The sequence below is a fragment of the Coregonus clupeaformis genome, chromosome 30 (assembly GCF_020615455.1).
Source record: "Coregonus clupeaformis isolate EN_2021a chromosome 30, ASM2061545v1, whole genome shotgun sequence".
NCBI lineage: Eukaryota > Metazoa > Chordata > Actinopteri > Salmoniformes > Salmonidae > Coregonus > Coregonus clupeaformis.
In genome coordinates, this window is record NC_059221.1 from 15,778,712 (window position 1) to 15,797,053 (window position 18,342).

Genomic DNA, 18,342 nt, shown 5'->3' on the forward strand with positions numbered 1-18,342 from the left:
ATAATGAATTTAATTAGGTTGCATCTGATGAGGTTTCGAAATGAGGAAAAATGAACAACTACCTGTTTCAATCTATAACAGCTAGAGGGGGAGAGAGATGGGAGGGAGGGAGGGGAGAGGAGGGGAAAAAGGGCTTGAAGTAAAAATGGGCAACAAGGAGTAGGAATGTGAAGCATTTCTGCTCCTGCTCCAGTGACTGTTTACACGGCGGTCAGCCTGTGACATCACAGCAGAAACTTGATAAATGTCAGCCATGCCGAGGAATGAGCAGTTAGCAAACAGCAAGCAGCACTAGTAGCTAGCTAGCACCACTACCATCACACTTAGAGGTTAGACAGACAGACAAACAGAGCAGTTCAATCAACCTACAGACGTTCCAATGGAAATTTCAAGACAACTCAGTGACAATGTGATAGCCTTGGCTTTGCTGCTCTGTATGGGTGCACAGGTGAGGCCAAACTACTATTCTGCTCTTCTGCTCTTCTCTTTGTGTGTATCTGGAGGTGAACTGGACCTGTAGCTTACACCTGCTGCTCAGGATGTGGAGATCAATGAGACTGCATTCCGTTGATTGATTCCATTGATTCCACGGAAAGATCTATCAGAAGCTTTCAGGTGGCTCTGGTTGAAGATTAAACTGAATCTGAAGGGGTGATTGTTTTGATAGAACTGATTTGTATGTTGTTGTTGTTTTTATTTGTAACTTACTCTATAGCCAGTTTATAATATTTGTAACTTCATCTATAGCCAGTTTATAATATTTGTAACTTACTCTATAGCCAGTTTATAATATTTGTAACTTACTCTATATCCAATCTATAATATTTTTAACTTACTCTATAGACAATTTATAATATTTGTAACTTACTGTATAGCCAATATGTAATATATGTACAAGGTGCTAGCTATTCATGGCATGATGTAACAGTATTGTACACTGCTAAGTACTTTAGCATTTTGTGTTTTGTCATCTAGAAATTGGCATTTATTACACTTTACACAGATCATCATGAATATTAATGATAAATATTTATAAATATTGATGAATGATGAATATTGTGAATGTTTGATGTTGTATTGCAGAGTTGCCATAGAGAAAATTTTGAGTCCATGGGGGAATGACATTGCTCCACCAGTGAATAATTGAGTCCAGTATGTCCAAAGGCTGGCTGCTGTGGGTTGGCTCCATTAACTGCATGTAATTGAAAACAGGACTATTTTGACTAGACAATGTTGGACATAGTGTTCCCCAAACAAAGTACTTCTACCAAATATTACTGTGCTTGCAATTGGTCAAGGAAAGGCTGTTTTATTTCAGAACATAACTGCAGCATTTGTTAACTATGGTGATGAGGATGATGATGAAGACCATGATGATGGAGATGATGACAACAGCAACAACAACAACCAATTGTTCTCCTACTCCTCTTGCTCTAACCTCAGCCTGCTTTAACCTCTAACCTCCAACCTTTGCCCCCTGTGTTACTCTAGGTGTATTGTCAGCTGTGCCCAGGACCATGCCAGTGCCCCAGCCCCGTGCCCCAGTGCCCAGCAGGAGTCCCTCTGGTCCTGGACGGCTGCCAGTGCTGCCAGGTGTGTGCCCGGCAGCAGGGCGAGGCCTGCAGCGACCTGTATGTGTGTGACAGCCATAGAGGACTGCAGTGTGACTACAGCGCCAGCTTCCCCAGCGACCCAGGAGAGTGTGTCAGTGAGTGCCACCCTTTCCCCCTGTTGTTTTAGGCTTTATTACGGACAGTAATGTGAACAGAAGGGGGAGTTAGATGAGAAGGATAAACAGTGGGAAGGGTGGACACAGGGATTGAATCCTGCCTGGTCTCCAGGGTCATAACACATGTGCTTGTGCCGGAAGTGTTGCCACTGGACCACAGGCTCTGCACAGTGCCACCCTTTTCTAAACAACCAGGCTAGCAGACAAAAAACGCAGAAAGGGACGGGATACGGAGCTGAAGTCTATGTCTGACTGTTTGTATGAGAAGGACAAACAGACACTCTGTTTAGGGCATAAACTCATCCAGCCAGCTGTAGAGCGCAGGGGCTTTAGTTTGACTATACTCCAAAACATTTTAAACTTTGTTTTCAGTTGTGCTGTTGACACATTTCCGCTGATGACTGCCCATTGAGAATGATACATTGCAGAGACAACACACACGGATTGGAAAACAGACTCCTCAGTCTCCTCAGGCCTGGGTTGCATCCCAAATGGCACCCTATTCCCTGCATAATGCACTACTTTTGACCAGAAGTAGTGCACTAAAAAGGGGAAAAGGGTCCCATTTGGGAAAGCCTGGTTTCCCATAACATCACATAACAACCCAGAGGCTTGGCAGTAGACACGAGCCTCTTGTGTCCTTACCTCACTCTTACACAAGCTCTATTTTTCTCTTGCTCTCGCTCTCGCTCTCTCTCGCTCTCTCTCTCTCTCGCTGTCTCTCTCTCTCTCTCTCTCTCTCTCTCTCTCTCTCTCTCTCTCTCTCTCTCTCTCTCTCTCTCTCTCTCTCTCTCTCTCTCTCTCTCTCTCTCTCTCTCTCTCTCTCTCTCTCTCTCTCTCTCTCTCTTTCTCTCTCTTTCTGTGAGGTTTCATTGTGTCCAGAACAGAGCAGGGGCCATGGTGCAGGCTATGTGTTAGGGTTAAGGTTAGAGTGGGGCTGCCAGTCCAGGGTAAAGAGCCTCTAAGAGGGTCTCTCCATCCTGTTCCCAGACCTGGGTTCAAATTCTATTTTAAATCCTTTCTAATATCTGTGCTTGACTGAGTTTGCCTGGCTTGATGAAGCAATAGAATAGTCCCAAAATGTAAACCCTTCCCATCTGGCACTCCAGGCAGGCAAATAGTATTTGAACCCAGGTCTGTTCTGTTTCCACCCTTCCAGGTCAGGAGGAGTTGGGCTGTGAGCTGAACGGGGTCTCCTACCAGGATGGCCAGGTGTTTCAGCCCTCCTGTGCCACCCAGTGCCGCTGTCTGGGGGGAGGGGTGACATGCGTGCCCCTGTGCCCTGAGGACGTCCATCTGCCCAACCCAGACTGCCCACACCCCCAGCGGGTACAGCTGCCTGGGAAGTGCTGCAAGGAGTGGGTCTGTGAGAACATGGACAACACAGTAATTCAGGATGCCATCACAGGTAACTGAGACATCAGTCTAGTTTAACAGTCATATTCTAGCCTGGTTCCAGATATGTTTGTGCTGTATAGCCAACTCCCTATGGTGGTTGGCATTAGCTACTGTATGCAGATCTGGGACCAGGCTAGTCATCCTCTGTTCTGACACAGGTTTCTGCTACTTCTTTAGATTGGACCATCTTGAGAGGGAACAAATAAAATGCTTCCCTGTGGATCCTAAACCATTATTTCTGGTGTTAGCTAAACAGCTTGACATTCATTAGGAATATGGTTTTGGTCCAGCTCAGATGTTAGCTCAATCAATCAATCAATCAATCAATCAATCAAATGTATTTATACAGCCGTTTTTACATCAGCAGATGTCACAAAGTGCTATATAGAAACCCAGCCTAAAACCCCAAACAGCAAGCAATGCAGATGTAGAAGCACTTTACATAGCACTTTTACACACCATTGAATACAAGGATGACAAATGCTGTTCCGTTGATCAAGCTGTAGGACAATATTTAGCTTCCCACGTTTATATGATATCTGTCACTTACGCTCATAGTCTGAGGTCTTTTATTGAGGGATCTTTTGCATTTTATTGAGGTGAGTCTGGCCAAATGAAAAGACACTATGTCCAAATATAACCCCCGCATTTCATTGGAAAAGTCTGGCCAGATGAAAATGCACATTATTGTCAAAATAACAAGCCCTGTTCCAACCGACCATGTTTCCAAGGTTGCGTCCCAAATGGCCCCCTATTCATATGTAGTGCACTACTTTTGACCAAGTAGTGCATTATATAGGGAATATGTTGCCATTTGGGACAAATCCCTAGTTTCATAACAAGACCCATGGCTAGGCGACGCAACAATTAAACACAATAAGCCCAAGGTGTCTGAAATAGTGCCAAAAACGGGTTAGGAAAATAAAACCACTAAGAAAGAAATAACATCTGGAATTTCTGACACTGTCACCCAGTCAAGCTATGTCAATAGCAATGGAACATTTTGTTCTAAGTGTTCTTGAATTCAAAGCCTAGACCTTTTTTCATGCTGTGTTACAGAAACAACCCCAAAAAACTGCTGATTGTTATGACTCAGATCCGATTGAAGATGCTGTCTTAGGAATTGATCTCCATCCAGATAGCACTGCTTTTCCGTGATATGAAAAGACAGAAAGTTCCTTTCCAAGCTGAGGCCAATTGAGTTATTTATAGACATTATGACATCTGAGACACTGATAAAAAAACTAAAAACTATTAACCAGGGAAGTCATGTCAGATGAGTTTATTTGGCTCTGATTGAGTTGTTAACAGCTAGATGTCGTGACAAGTCACTCATTCCTCATTGTCCTATTAATGTGCTTGCTCGAAACACACTACTGTTATTCCCCATACTGATTATTCTTATTTTAGACAGCTGAAGCAAGTTCTCAACTTTCCTTCAGGAAATTCACCATTCAGCCTCATTTTTCTCCTGGCCTCCTCTCTCCAGCCTCCAGTTTGTGGCCAGGCTTGTCGGATCCCTCTAACTGTATAGACCAGAGTACAGAGTGGAGCGCATGTTCCCAAACCTGTGGCGCTGGGGTCTCCACGCGGGTTTCCAACAAGAACCCAGCCTGCCGGCTCGAGATGCAGAGCCGTCTTTGTAAGGTCCGACCCTGTCAGACACTCCAGCCACGCAGGAACCCCATGGTGAGTTGATATCTTCCCAAACTCTCTGCCCCACGTCTCTACCCCCCTACCCTAACTCCATATGTCTACCCCATCCTCAAGTGTATTTGGGGTTAATAGGTTATGTTAACAGGACCCATGCATAAGCCTCATGTATGTGCTAAAATGTGTGTTCCTGTCACCTAGACTCTACTATATGGGTGCAAAGTGCCCACTGCCCAGTCTGTGAAATGGTCATACTGGAATACGCTTGTGGTGGAAAAAATACCTCTCACAGATTTAAGAATGTGTACAGTAGATGTATAATGGTTAATGTATTTTCTTCAGTAAGTGCATTTGAGTTCATTCCTAATCTAATAATACATACATGAACCTTTATTCTCAGCAACCATGAGCTCATCTAGTAGCCTAACGCTGATGATCTGTTTTTCAAGTGGGCCCGTCGTTGTGAGCCCAGCTACAGGTCAGTGGTGCCAGTGAGACTGGTGCACCAGGGCTGCTACAGCACACGGGTCTACCGGCCCCGGTACTGCGGCCAGTGCACCGACGCCCGCTGCTGCACCCCCTACTGGACCAGCACGGCCACGGTAGCCTTCCGGTGCCCCACTGGCAGGCTCCTTCACCGGGCAGTCATGATGATCCAGTCCTGTGTCTGTCATTACAACTGCCCCTACTCAGCTTCATGGCCCTATGCAGCTGGACCCTACTCAGGCTCCTCACGCTCTCACAGGAGCCATGCCATGTGGGGCTAGACTTGACTTTCCATTCAATTCTCTAGGCCCTATGCCCCCTTGAGAACCTAGGGCGTCCACCGTGGCTCTCCACCTCAATCTTTTCTGAATGGCTTTTGCCTCTTGCCAGGAGATCTCCACTTTACTAAGTTCTTGTAGAGATCTAGAGCCCTATCCTACCCCTCTCCATGCACTGACACGCCCATACTGAGACCTGTCTACACAGGACCTGGGAGCAACACTTTTGCTATGTTCCAATGTCCATACAAGTACACTCCTTCTAAGTAGTATACCAGTATGAATATTTGAATGGAGCCGCTGTCTATCATGGCTGCATCCAGCAGGTGTAGCCCACTTCACAGGATAGATAGAGGAAGTGAAAATATCTTCTAGGTAATAAACTGTGACTGAGTCGGGGGAATAAAGCCCTGATATGACTGGACAAGCTCCGCCTGCACTAAGAACTTCACTCCATTCCACTCTATCACATCTCATAAGGTGACCTCATGAGGAATAGAATAGGTCAGGAAACCCTAGTTAGCTAGCCTGATTTCAGATATTAGCCTGGTTTTTCTCTACAACATGGTCACTGTCAAGCCAAACATTTGGCATGACAATTCCATAAGGAGTTGGCAAGGGAGCAGAAACAGACTAGCCTCTATTTAGCATATATAAGTGAAATACTGTAACCCAACAAATGTATTTTTGACTAATTGACCAACTGTCGTCTTATACTGTATGTAGAAGACTATATGACACCTGACCAAAGCCATTTGTTGTCGTTCGTGACTCATTTTAGGCCCCAGAGTTTCTCCTGACCACATGACCTGACTTCGTTGAGAGGATAAGACTCAAGTGTTGTTACTTACATTTTAGAGAATTTATTTTACAGAATGACACCAACCTTTGAGTTGATAGATACTGTATCTTGACATGCAAATGCCATCTGTTATATTTGTTTGTTTGTTTGTTTATAAATGTGTCTATTTTGTGTTCTTAGTCAGATGAAATTGCACTTATTTTCAATGTTGCTGTAAATATAAACTATTCTTATGCTTTTTGAAACATTATACAATTGTATCACTGATTTTATACTTTGTCCAAACTGTTTTCCATTCACAATGACTTTTTATGTAAAGCTTGAGCTCCTTTGTATATTGTATATTATTCATTAATGATATTACTACATTGAGATGCGATTGTTGTAATTTGTGCTGTAACTTTCCCATAAAACTCCTTATGACTTATTAGTGATTTGTGTGCTGATATTTGATAGCTTTCAACATCCACAATATACACCGTAGCTTCCCAAAGTCAGAAAGCCATGTATCTTCATATTTGCAGTATGTGCAGTATCTAGTGACTTCCATTGGACTCACAGTATCAATGCTAATATAGTTACAATGAGATATGAGTCAAAAAAAGTTTGTGCAAAAAGGGTCAATGCTGATAGTCCGGGTAGCTATTTGGTAACTATTTAACTAACTATTTAGCAGTCTTATGGCTTGGGGGTAGAAGCTGTTCAGAGTCTGTTGGTTCCAGACTTGGTGCATTAGAACTGCTTGCCATGCGGTAGCAGAGAGAACAGTCTATAACATGGGTGGCTGGAGTCTTTGACCATTTTTAGGGCCTTCCTCTAACACCGCCTGGTATAGAGGTCCTGGATGGGAGGGAGCTTGGCCCCAGTGATGTACTGGGCCGTACGCACTACCCTCCGTAGCGCCTTGCGGTCAGATGCCAAGCAGTTGCCATACCAAGCGGTGATGCAGCCAGTCAAGATGCTCTCAAAGGTGCAGCTGTATAACTTTTTGAGGATCTGAGGGCCCATGCCAAATCTTTTCAGCCTCCGGAGGGGGAAGAGGCGTTGTCATGCCCTCTTCACGGCTGTGTTGGTGTGTGTGGACCATGATAGATCCTTAGTGATGTGGACACCGAGGAACTTGAAGCTCTTGACCCGCTCCCCTACAGCCCTGTCGATGTGAATGGGAGCGTGCTCGGCCCTCCGTTTCCTGTAGTCCACGATCAGCTCCTGTGTCTTGCTGACGTTGAGGGAGAGGTTGTTGTCCTGGCACCACACTGCCAGGTCTCTGACCTCCTCCCTATAGGCTGTCTTATCATCGTTGGTGTGTGTGTGTGTGTGTGTGTGTGTGTGTGTGTGTGTGTGTGTGTGTGTGTGTGTGTGTGTGTAGACATGCATGGGTTTCCTGTTTGTAGTTGGGTGCGTCTGCTCTTTTGCATGTCTACTGAGAAACAGGAAAGCAACCCCTACTGATGTTCTTATCATTCTAATGTATGGTGAGTCAGTGATACAGTTTGTCACATAGACCACAAAGCAATGTCAAACAAGTTTAAATAGAAAACACCGATATGGAGCACTGAGAAGAACTGAGGAGTGCTAGGCAACTGAGAATCTGACTTCATTCAACTTGAAGTGAATACTTTTATTATCATGTAAGTAACCTTTATTTATACAGGTTATTCTCATCCAGATATATATATATATATATAAATATATTTGGTAAGAGAGACCTGTTTATAATCATATATTTTTTTGAGGGAAGTAAATGAAGACAAACTTTTCTTGTGGACACGTTAACATGGACTTTACTCACACATTCTTACCTACAGTGTATAGCTCAGTATTTATTGTTGGTCTTGTTGCTAACTGCAGGGGACTAAAATCCTTGTTTGCGAACTGGAAGAAATTCGGAAATATCAACGTTTTTGTTCTAAACCTTGGAGTTGCAGATATTCTGTATTTGCTCACTCTTCCATTTCTGTTTGCGTACTACTCAGCAGACAGTCACTGGGCCTTTGGACAAGTCTTCTGCAAGATTCTGCTTCAATTTGAACTTGTATGGCAGTATTGATTTCCTCATGTGTATTAGTGTATACAGGTACCTGAGCATTGTCCACCCACTGAGAGTGATGGGCAGGATAACTAGGGGCCACTCTGTAGTCATGTTATTTTTATTTTATTTCACCTTTATTTAACCAGGTAAGCCAGTTGAGAACAGGTTCTCATTTACAACTGCGACCTGGCCAAGATAAAGCAAAGTAGTGCAATAAAAACAACACAGAGTTACATATGGGGTAAAAAAAACATAAAGTCAGAAATACAACAGAAAATATATATACAGTGTGTGCAAATGTAGCAAGTTATGGAGGTAAGGCAATACATAGGCTATAGTGCAGAATAATTACAATAGTATTAACACTGGAATGCTAGATGTGCAAGAGATTATGTGCAAATAGAGATACTGGGGTGCAAAAGAGCAAAATAAATAACAATATAGGGATGAGGTAGTTGGGTGGGCTAATTTCAGATGGGCTGTGTACAGGTGCAGTGATCGGTAAGGTGCTCTGACAACTGATGCTTAAAGTTATTGAGGGAGATAAGAGTCTCCAGCTTCAGAGATTTTTGCAATTTGTTCCAGTCATTGGCAGCAGAGAACTGGAAGGAATGGCGGCCAAAGGAGGTGTTGGCTTTGGGAATGACCAGAGAGATATACCTGCTGGAGCGCAGACTACGGGTGGGTGCTGCTATGGTGACCAATGAGCTAAGATAAGGCGGGATTTGCCTAGCAGTGATTTATAGATGGCCTGGAGCCAGTGGGTTTGACGACTGAACATGTAGTGAGGACCAGCCAACAAGAGCGTACAGGTCACAGTGGTGGGTAGTGTATGGGGCTTTGGAGACAAAACGGATGGCACTGTGATAGACTACATCCAATTTGCTGAGTAGAGTGTTGGAGGCTATTTTGTAAATGACATCGCCGAAGTCAAGGATCGGTAGGATAGTCAGTTTTACGAGGGCATGTTTGGCAGCATGAGTGAAGGAGGCTTTGTTGCGAAATAGGGAAGCCGATTCTAGATTTAACTTTGGATTGGAGATTCTTTATGTGAGTCTGGAAGTTGAGTTTACAGTCTAACCAGACACCTAGATATTTGTAGTTGTCCACATACTCTAGGTCAGACCCGTCGAGAGTGGTGATTCTAGTCGGGTGGGCGGGTGCTAGCAGCGTTCGATTGAAAAGCATGCATTTAGTTTTACTAGTGTTTAAGAGCAGTTGAAGGCTACTGAAGGATTGTTGTATGGCATTGAAGCTCGTTTGGAGGTTTGTTAACACAGTGTCCAATGAAGGGCCAGATGTATACAAAATGGTGTCGTCTGCGTAGAGGTGGATCTGAGAGTCACCAGCAGCAAGAGCGACATCATTGATATACACGGAGAGTACACGGCCCAAGAATTGAACCCTGTGGCACCCCCATAGAGACTGCCATAGGTCCAGACAACAGGCCCTCCGATTTGACACACTGAACTCTATCTGAGAAGTAGTTGGTGAACCAGGCGAGGCAGTCATTTGAGAAACCAAGGCTATTTAGTCTGCCAATAAGAATGCGGTGGTTGACAGAGTCGAAAGCCTTGGCCAGGTCGATGAAGACGGCTGCACAGTACTGTCTATTATCAATCGCGGTTATAATATCGTTTAGGACCTTGAGCGTGGCTGAAGTGCACCCGTGACCAGCTCGGAAACCGGATTGCATAGCGGAGAAGGTACGGTGGTATTCGAAATGGTCGATGATCTGTTTGTTAACTTGGCTTTCGAATACTTTCGAAAGGCAGGGCAGGATGGATATAGGTCTGTAGCAGTTTGGATCTAGAGTGTCACCCCCTTTGAAGAGGGGGATGACCGCGGCAGCTTTCCAATCTCTGGGGATCTCAGACGTTATGAAAGAGAGGTTGAACAGACTAGTAATAGGGGTTGCGACAATTTCGGCGGCTAGTTTTAGAAAGAAAGGGTCCAGATTGTCTAGCCCAGCTGATTTGTAGGGGTCCAGATTTTGCAGCGCTTTCAAAACATCAGCTGTCTGAATTTGTGTGAAGGAGAAGCGGGGGGGCATGGGCAAGTTGCAGCAGAGGGTGCAGAGTTGGTGGCCGGGTTAGTGGTAGCCAGATGGAAAGCATGGCCAGCTGTAGCAAAATGCTTGTTGAAATTCTCGATTATTGTAGATTTATCGGTGGTGATAGTGTTTCCTAGCCTCAGTGCAGTGGGCAGCTGGGAGGAAGTGCTCTTATTCTCCATGGACTTTACAGTGTCCCAAAACTTTTTGGAGTTAGTGCTACAGGATGCAAATTTCTGTTTGAAAAAGTTAGCCTTTGCTTTCCTGACTGCTTGTGTATATTGGTTCCTAACTTCCCTGAAAAGTTGCATATCGCGGGGGCTATTTGATGCTAATGCTGTACGCCACAGGATGTTTTTGTGCTGGTCAAGGGCAGTCAAGTCTGAGGAGAACCAGGGGCTATATCGGTTCTTTGTTCTGTATTTTTTGAATGGGGCATGTTTATTTAAGATTGAGAGGAAATTACTTTTAAGGAACAACCAGGCATCCTCTACTGACGGAATGAGATCTATATCCATCCAGGATACCTGGGCCAGGTCAATTAGGAAGGCCTCCTCGCTAAAGTGTTTTAGGGAGCGTTTGACAGTGATGAGGGGTGGTCGTTTGACCGCGGACCCGTTACGGACGCAGGCAATAAGGCAGTGATCGCTGAGATCCTGGTTGAAGACAGCTGAGGTTTATTTAGAGGGTATGTTAGTCAGGATGATATCTATGAGGGTACCCATGTTTACGGATTTAGGGTTGTACCTGGTAGGTTCGTTGATAATTTGCGTGAGGTTGAGGGCATCTAGCTTGGATTGTAGGATGGCTGGGGTATTAAGCATATCCCAATTTAGGTCACCAAGCAGTACAAACTCTGAGGATAAATGGGGGGCAATCAATTCACATATGGTGTCCAGGGCACAGCTGCGGGCTGAGGGGGGTCTGTAGCAAGCGGCAACAGTGAGAGACTTATTTCTGGAAAGGTGGATTTTTAGAAGTAGAAGCTCAAACTGTTTGGGCACAGACCTGGATAGTATGATGGAGCTCTGCAGGCTATCTCTACAGTAGATTGCAACTCCACCCCCTTTGGCAGTTCTATCTAGACGGAAAATGTTATAGTTGGGGATGGAATTTTTGGTGGCCTTCCTGAGCCAGGATTCAGACACTGCTAGAACATCAGGGTTGGCAGAGTGTGCTAACGCAGTGAATAACTCAAACTTAGGAAGTAGACTTCTGATATTTATGTGCAAGAAACCAAGACTTTTGCGATTACAGAAGTCATCAAATGATAGCGCCTGGGGAGTAGGAGTGATACTGAGGGCTGCAGGGCCTGGGTTAGCCTCTACATCACCAGAGGAACAGAGGAGGACTAGAATAAGGATACGGCTAAAGGCTTTAAGAACTGGTCTTCTAGTGCGTTGGGTACATAGAATAAAGGGGGCAGATTTCCGGGTGTTATAGAAAAGATTCAGGGCATTATGTACAGACAAGGATATGGAAGGATATGAGTAAAGTGGAGGTAAACCTAAGCGTTGGGTAACAATGAAAGAGATAGTATCTCTAGAGGCATCAATTGAGTCGGTCTCTGAGTGTATGGGGGGGAGGGACAAAGGAGCTATCTAAGGCAGGTTTAGCTAGGCTGGGGGGTCTACAGTGATATAGTACAATTAGAAATAACCGAAACAACAATAAACTAACCATGTTTGAGCTGAGGCTAAACATAAACAGGATGTAGTACCGTAAAAAGGAACAGTCCAGCAGATATCAGCTGTATAGCTGAGTTATCATAAGGTCCGGTGGTGAAGCACTTGTGAGTAAGAGGCCACGGATAGCGTGTGCTAGCGGGCCAGGGCTAGCAGATGGATGGAATCTTCGTGGTTAACCTCGTAACCACATCAGACGATTTCGTCGGCAGACCAGTCGTGTAGGATCGGCGGGGCTTCGTGTCAACACTAGGTGGTCCCGTCCGGTTGACAGAGAGGTAGATAGCCGGGAGATGGGCCTAGCTCAGGATGATTAGCCAGACCACAGCGTCCGTTTTGTTGTAGCCAGCTGGTAGCGATGAATCCGGAGTTAAAGGTCCAGTGATTCAGTGATTCCAGCGGAAAAACTGATATGATCTGGGTCGATAACGCGCTGTGCAGACTGGCCGAATATCCGGTGATCAATGTCCAATGATTAAAATTAATCCCGCGGAAAAAAATCCAAAGTTATGGGTGAAACACCGCTAGCTGTGGCTAATAGCAAGTAGCTAGTTCAGTAGCTAGTTCAGTTTAGTGAGTAAGAGGCCACGGATAGCGTGTGCTAGCGGGCCAGGGCTAGCCGATGGATGGAATCTTCGTGGTTAACGTCGTAACCACATCAGACGCATTTCGTCGGCAGACCAGTCGTGTAGGATCGGCGGGGCTCCGTGTCAACACTAGGTGGCCCCATCCGGATGACAGAGAGGTAGATAGCCGGGAGATGGGCCTAGCTCAGGATGATTAGCCAGACCACAGCGTCCGTTTTGTTGTAGCCAGCTGGTAGCGATGAATCCGGAGTTAAAGGTCCAGTGATTCAGTGATTCCGGTGGAAAAACTGATATGTTCTGGGTCGATAACGCGCTGTGCAGACTGGCCGAATATCCGGTGATCAATGTCCAGTGATTAAAATTAATTAAAATTAATTAAAAAATCCAATGTTCTGGGTGAAACACCGCTAGCTGTGGCTAATAGCAAGTAGCTAGTTAGCTGGCTAGCTAGTTTCAACTGGAGATTCTAGATTCTAGATAAAGGTAAGTCAAAAATAGAATCCGTTCCACATTGAGTGAGGCGGGTTGCAGGAAAGTATATTTTGTAGAAGGATGAAAAGTCTGATAGGGAAATATGTACGAAAAATACAAAAAAAACAGGGTATTTACAGGCTATTTACAGACACACGACAGAAACAGGACTGCACTACTTCGCCATCTTGGATAGCTGTAGTTTGGGTTTTAGTCTGCATTGAGAGTATTCCTGATATGTTCTTTGACAAAACATTGCCCAACTCTTCTTCAAAGACAGTCAAATGCTTTGACACCACCTCCAGCTTCTCTACCAAGGATTACCTGGACTACAGTATTGCGTGGACTGTATCTGGATTTTGCATCCTTCTGCTCATCATATTGGGTTGCTATGGACACGTGGCTGTGGTCCTCTCCAACAAACCCAACATTGACCAAGTGATGAAGCAGAGATGCCTTAAACAGGTGTTCATTGTGACTTTACTCTTCTCAGTTTGCTACATACCGTATCACATATTCAGAAATGTAAACCTGAAGACTAGGATTTTGAAAAGTGAAGACACGTGTCAGGATTGGTTTGCTGGTATCTACATTGCTCACCAAGTCAGCTGAGCCCTTGTGTGTCTAAACAGTGCCATCAACCCATTGGTTTACATCCACAGCTATGAAGACCTGCTTGTACAGATCGCCAGGCTTTGGGAACGAGCTCGTCGGTCTGTGCCTCAGTTATTCAACCATCGCATCCAGGAACAAACCCCACCGTTATGAATTCCCATTGCAATAACAGAGTAGCTTTGTTTGCTTTCTTGACACTCATTCTGCTTTTCTCTCCCACTCATTCAGCAATTTCTAATGTGTTTATTACTGTGCATATTATTGTTTGAATAGGGAAGTTCAAAGTACAGTTCCCAGAATTCTATAGGTCTCTTGTGTGTTTGCTGTGTTTACTGGGCTGTACTGTAAATATGATGATATGGAAAGTACATTGTAGGGATGTAGCTCAGTTGATAGAGCATGGTGTTTGCAACGCCAGGGTTGTGGGTTCGATTCCCACGGGGGGCCAGTATAAAAAAAAAAAAAATGTATTCACTAACTGTAAGTCGCTCTGGATAAGAGCGTCTGCTAAATGACTAAAATGTAATGTAAATGTATTCCTTGTATGGTAATCTGCATGAATGTACATGCCTGGTTATTCATTGTATCTAAGAGATGTAAATATATTCTAAATATACAGTATATTCAACTGATAGATGTAAAGATGTTGTAAATATATAATATTTTCAGACAGTTGCAACAAACACACTGTACACTGTTTTGGTTTATGGCGCCTTGTATTGAGGAAACAATAAGAGCCATGTGAAAACACAAAGTGCTGTGAATGCATGTACAGAGGAATAGGACATTGAACGTTATCACCACATGATTTGCTGTGTGGTGATCTGCTGCACACCCAACCATAAGGTTTTAAAAAGTTGCATGTGAAGTATTCTAAAGTGAAAATGGAAAGTTATCAAGAAGAGTTTCGCTGTTTATTCTACATCATTTGAATGTATTCTCACTTCATAAATAATAATAATATGCCATTTAGCAGACACTTTTATCCAAAGCGACTTACAGTCATGCGTGCATAATTTTTTTTGTGTATGGGTGGTCCCGGGGTTCGAACCCACTACCTTGGCGTTACAAGCGCCGTGCTCTACCAGCTGAGCTACAGAGGACCAATAAGATATCCCATCCTTGACTGTATGGAATCAAATGTCACAATTTACACTGTATATTACAAAATTGATAACATGAGTGAAAAGACATGGCGAATGCAGGATTTAATCATAATAACTTAATAAAAACTTGACTCAAAAAGTGCATGTAATAACTATATGTGACCTATATTTTTGACATATTAGGAAGGTTCTCTACATAAAATACCAGAGACAGACACACTTTGGAAATCCCATTATAACAACATTCAGGTTTTTGCAATTGCTTTCCCCATATCTATCTACTGTATGGTTGGATTGTCAGCAGTGTAATCACTAAGTAAGTAGGCCATAAGTAACATAATCACTCCAACTTGGACTTTCTCCTCCTTCATAATCCTCTTACCAAACACATACAGGAGACCACAAACAACACCAGAACAAGCAGAGCAGAGCCCAGCAGCAGTGCTAGAACATCCACATTATGATAGACATACCATGGCATCTTATAAGACTGTACGTGGGTGAGCTGCCCCCTTGTGTCGCATTAACAAACTCCAGCCAGAAGATGACGCTGTCCAAAGGTTCTATAGGCCGGTCGTGGTGCAACCGTGATAGTCTTCTCATATTCTCTCTGTAGGGCTTCTCTTCATCCAGAATGTCCCTCAGAGTCTGTGTTAGGGATTCCACCTCTAACGTTGTAACCCCCATAACCTCAGCCACTCCTCTGGCCTTCATATGCACCATGTTGTCAAACTGGTCAAAGATGAGAGGGATACCCAACACTCAGACTCCGTGATAGATGGCCTCGTAGATCCCGTTGGTGCCCCTGTGTGTGACGAACACTTTGGTTTTGGGGTGACCTAGGAGGTCGTTCTGAGGCAGCCATTTCACCAGCAGGGTGTTGTTGCCTAGAGACGAATGCCTCTCTCCCAGGTGTCTCCACACCACCTTCTGGGGCAGCCGGGCGAAGGCTGAGGCTATGACCTCTGTTATCTCTGGACCCAGTCCTCCCAACAGAGTTCCCAGTGACAAACTCCTCTAAAGCTGCAGGCAAAGGCTTGGAGGGTTTGCACTGGAACCCGCCCACTTAGACTACGTTCGGCACGGTGGGTCTAGGGAACTCAAAGATGAAGTCCACCCTCATCAGCTACAGATCAGCTCCCTGGATAAGGGATATGACGTCCACCCTCATCAGCTACAGATCAGCTCCCTGGATAAGGGATATGACGTCCACCTCATCAGGGCCGAAGAAGCGGTAACACACGGCCTGGTAAGGCGGGTTGGAGACGTAACGATACATGTAGTAGCTGAGACCGTGGTAGAACATGTTATTCAGCCTCTGTGCAAAGTTAATCTGGTCAGAGTTGCGGGAGAACAGTTGAGGGATATAGGATAATGGCGAGGGAGCGATGGCAAAGTGTCCCTCCCCGCTGAGGAGCCAGCGCACGTTTAGGACCAGGGGGAGCTAGAGGTAGTGGGCCACCAGGACCCCGGGAGGGAACACTGGGTCAGTCAGGACCAGGTCATACTCAGCCTCCTTCAGATCTCTCATCAGAGTCTGGTTCTCAAACATGGTGACGACCAGCTCGGCCACCGTTTCTTGGTTCTGCCTCAGCATGCTGAACAGATAAGATCAGAATAGAAAACGTTCATTTCCTCAATGAGGAATTTCATTCTCAATCTCAGACATACAATGTACATACAAAGTAAACAGACAAAAACACAATTTAAACATCAGACATGTATCAGCATTAAACAATAAACTAGCTTGTGCAAAAATGCAAATTGGCCTCAATTTGATTGCTTTGGGGAGGAATGAGGTTTTGGATCTGTTAGTCCTGCCTTTGGGGTATATCTGTACCTGAAGAGGTTCCCACAGAACTGCAGGAAGGCCCAGGGTGAGCCCTCGCCCCGCTGGATCTCCAGCGACCTCTTCAGGAAGTCGGCCATGAAATCCTGGCTCTCAATGTTCTGAGGCTGGGACTGGGGCACAGTGATGGAGGTGTAGTGGGGGGAGTGCTCAGCCACATACCAGCTGGTGGAGGAGCGCAGAATGGTCACCTGTAGTGGAGAGACAGTACACTCAGCTCTTGGTTCGGTACGTTCCTCTGTATTTTTATTTCAATTTCAAATGTTTCTCAACAATGGCAAGTCATAAAGGCCCTGTGTAGCTCAGTTGGTAGAGCATGGCACTTGCACCTTGTGGGTTTGTTTCCCACGGGGGGCCAGTATGAAAAAATAATATGTATGCACTCACTAACTGTAAGTCGCTCTGGATAAGAGCGTCTGCTAAATGACTAAAAAAAATGAAATAATAATAAAAAAAATACATATATATAATATAAATCCTAATATCAATGTTTATTCAACTGCATTTTTCTATGGGCAGTCATGCGATAAATACTATTGCAGTACATTTTTAAAAGTCCATTGTACATATCGCTTTGTTCTCATATCATGAGATTGTCTCATGCTTAGTGACCTGGTGACCCTGGGTGTGAAGCGCCTCCACCAGTATCCTCATGTTGAGCCAGTGGCTGCCGTCCACAGGGTAGACCAGGACCCTCCCAGCCTCACTGGAGGGCTGCAGGGAGGACAGGAGCAGTAGGACAGGCACTAAGGCCACACAGGACCCTGTCACTGTGGAGAGAGACAGTGGGATAAATACATTGACATACACTGAGATACACTTTAAATAAACTAAAATACTGTACATTGTAAAGACACTGAAATACACTTAAACTGGGACGCAACAGTAATGATATGCCCGCTGTCACTAAAATGAGTACAGAACTGGTAAATTGGCATCCATAAACTAAGAACTTACTTCACACACCATAGTTCTTTGTCACGTCAGTACACATTTTGCTTACAAGGGTCAGTAAGTCCTTAGATCAGGGCCTGCCCTGGCATAAGTGACATAAGCTGTTTTTTTGTTTTGTTTTTTAATGTACAGTGAGGGGAAAAAGTATTTGATCCCCTGCTGATTTTGTACGTTTGCCCACTGACAAAGAAATGATCATCTATAATTTTAATGGTAGGTTTATTTGAACAGTGAGAGACAGAATAACAACAAAAAAATCCAGAAAAACGCATGTCAAAAATGTTATAAATTGATTTGCATTTTAATGAGGGAAATAAGTATTTGACCCCCTCTCAATCAGAAAGATTTCTGGCTCCCAGGTGTCTTTTATACAGGTAACGAGCTGAGTTAGGAGCACACTCTTAAAGGGAGTGCTCCTAATCTCAGTTTGTTACCTGTATAAAAGACACCTGTCCACAGAAGCAATCAATCAATCAGATTCCAAACTCTCCACCATGGCCAAGACCAAAGAGCTCTCCAAGGATGTCAGGGACAAGATTGTAGACCTACACAAGGCTGGAATGGGCTGCAAGATCATCGCCAAGCAGCTTGGTGAGAAGGTGACAACAGTTGGTGCGATTATTCGCAAATGGAAGAAACACAAA

The 18,342-nt window shown here is 44.5% G+C and overlaps 1 protein-coding gene and 2 pseudogenes across 1 annotated transcript; 2 read left to right on the plus strand and 1 right to left on the minus strand.

The window, feature by feature from the left end:
- Positions 1-285: 285 nt before the first annotated feature.
- LOC121546741 (CCN family member 5-like) lies at positions 286-6,773 on the plus strand. Its single transcript, XM_041857976.1, has 5 exons — positions 286-448; positions 1,492-1,708; positions 2,889-3,137; positions 4,617-4,816; positions 5,230-6,773. The coding sequence occupies exons 1-5, from the start codon at positions 380-382 to the stop codon at positions 5,545-5,547; spliced, it is 1,053 nt and encodes a 350-aa protein (XP_041713910.1). The 5' UTR covers positions 286-379; the 3' UTR covers positions 5,548-6,773.
- Positions 6,774-8,090: 1,317 nt separating this feature from the next.
- On the plus strand, positions 8,091-13,942 carry LOC121546493 (annotated as a pseudogene).
- Positions 13,943-14,853: 911 nt separating this feature from the next.
- Positions 14,854-17,738, minus strand: LOC121546491 (annotated as a pseudogene).
- Positions 17,739-18,342: the final 604 nt, after the last annotated feature.

Coding starts and splice junctions, on each gene's coding strand:
- LOC121546741 (XM_041857976.1), top strand. CDS start 380: ATGGAAATTTCAAGACAACTCAGTGACAATGTGATAGCCTTGGCTTTG. Junction 449..1,491: donor TGCTCTGTATGGGTGCACAG/GTGAGGCCAAAC, acceptor GTGTTACTCTAG/GTGTATTGTCAGCTGTGCCC. Junction 4,817..5,229: donor AGCCACGCAGGAACCCCATG/GTGAGTTGATAT, acceptor CTGTTTTTCAAG/TGGGCCCGTCGTTGTGAGCC.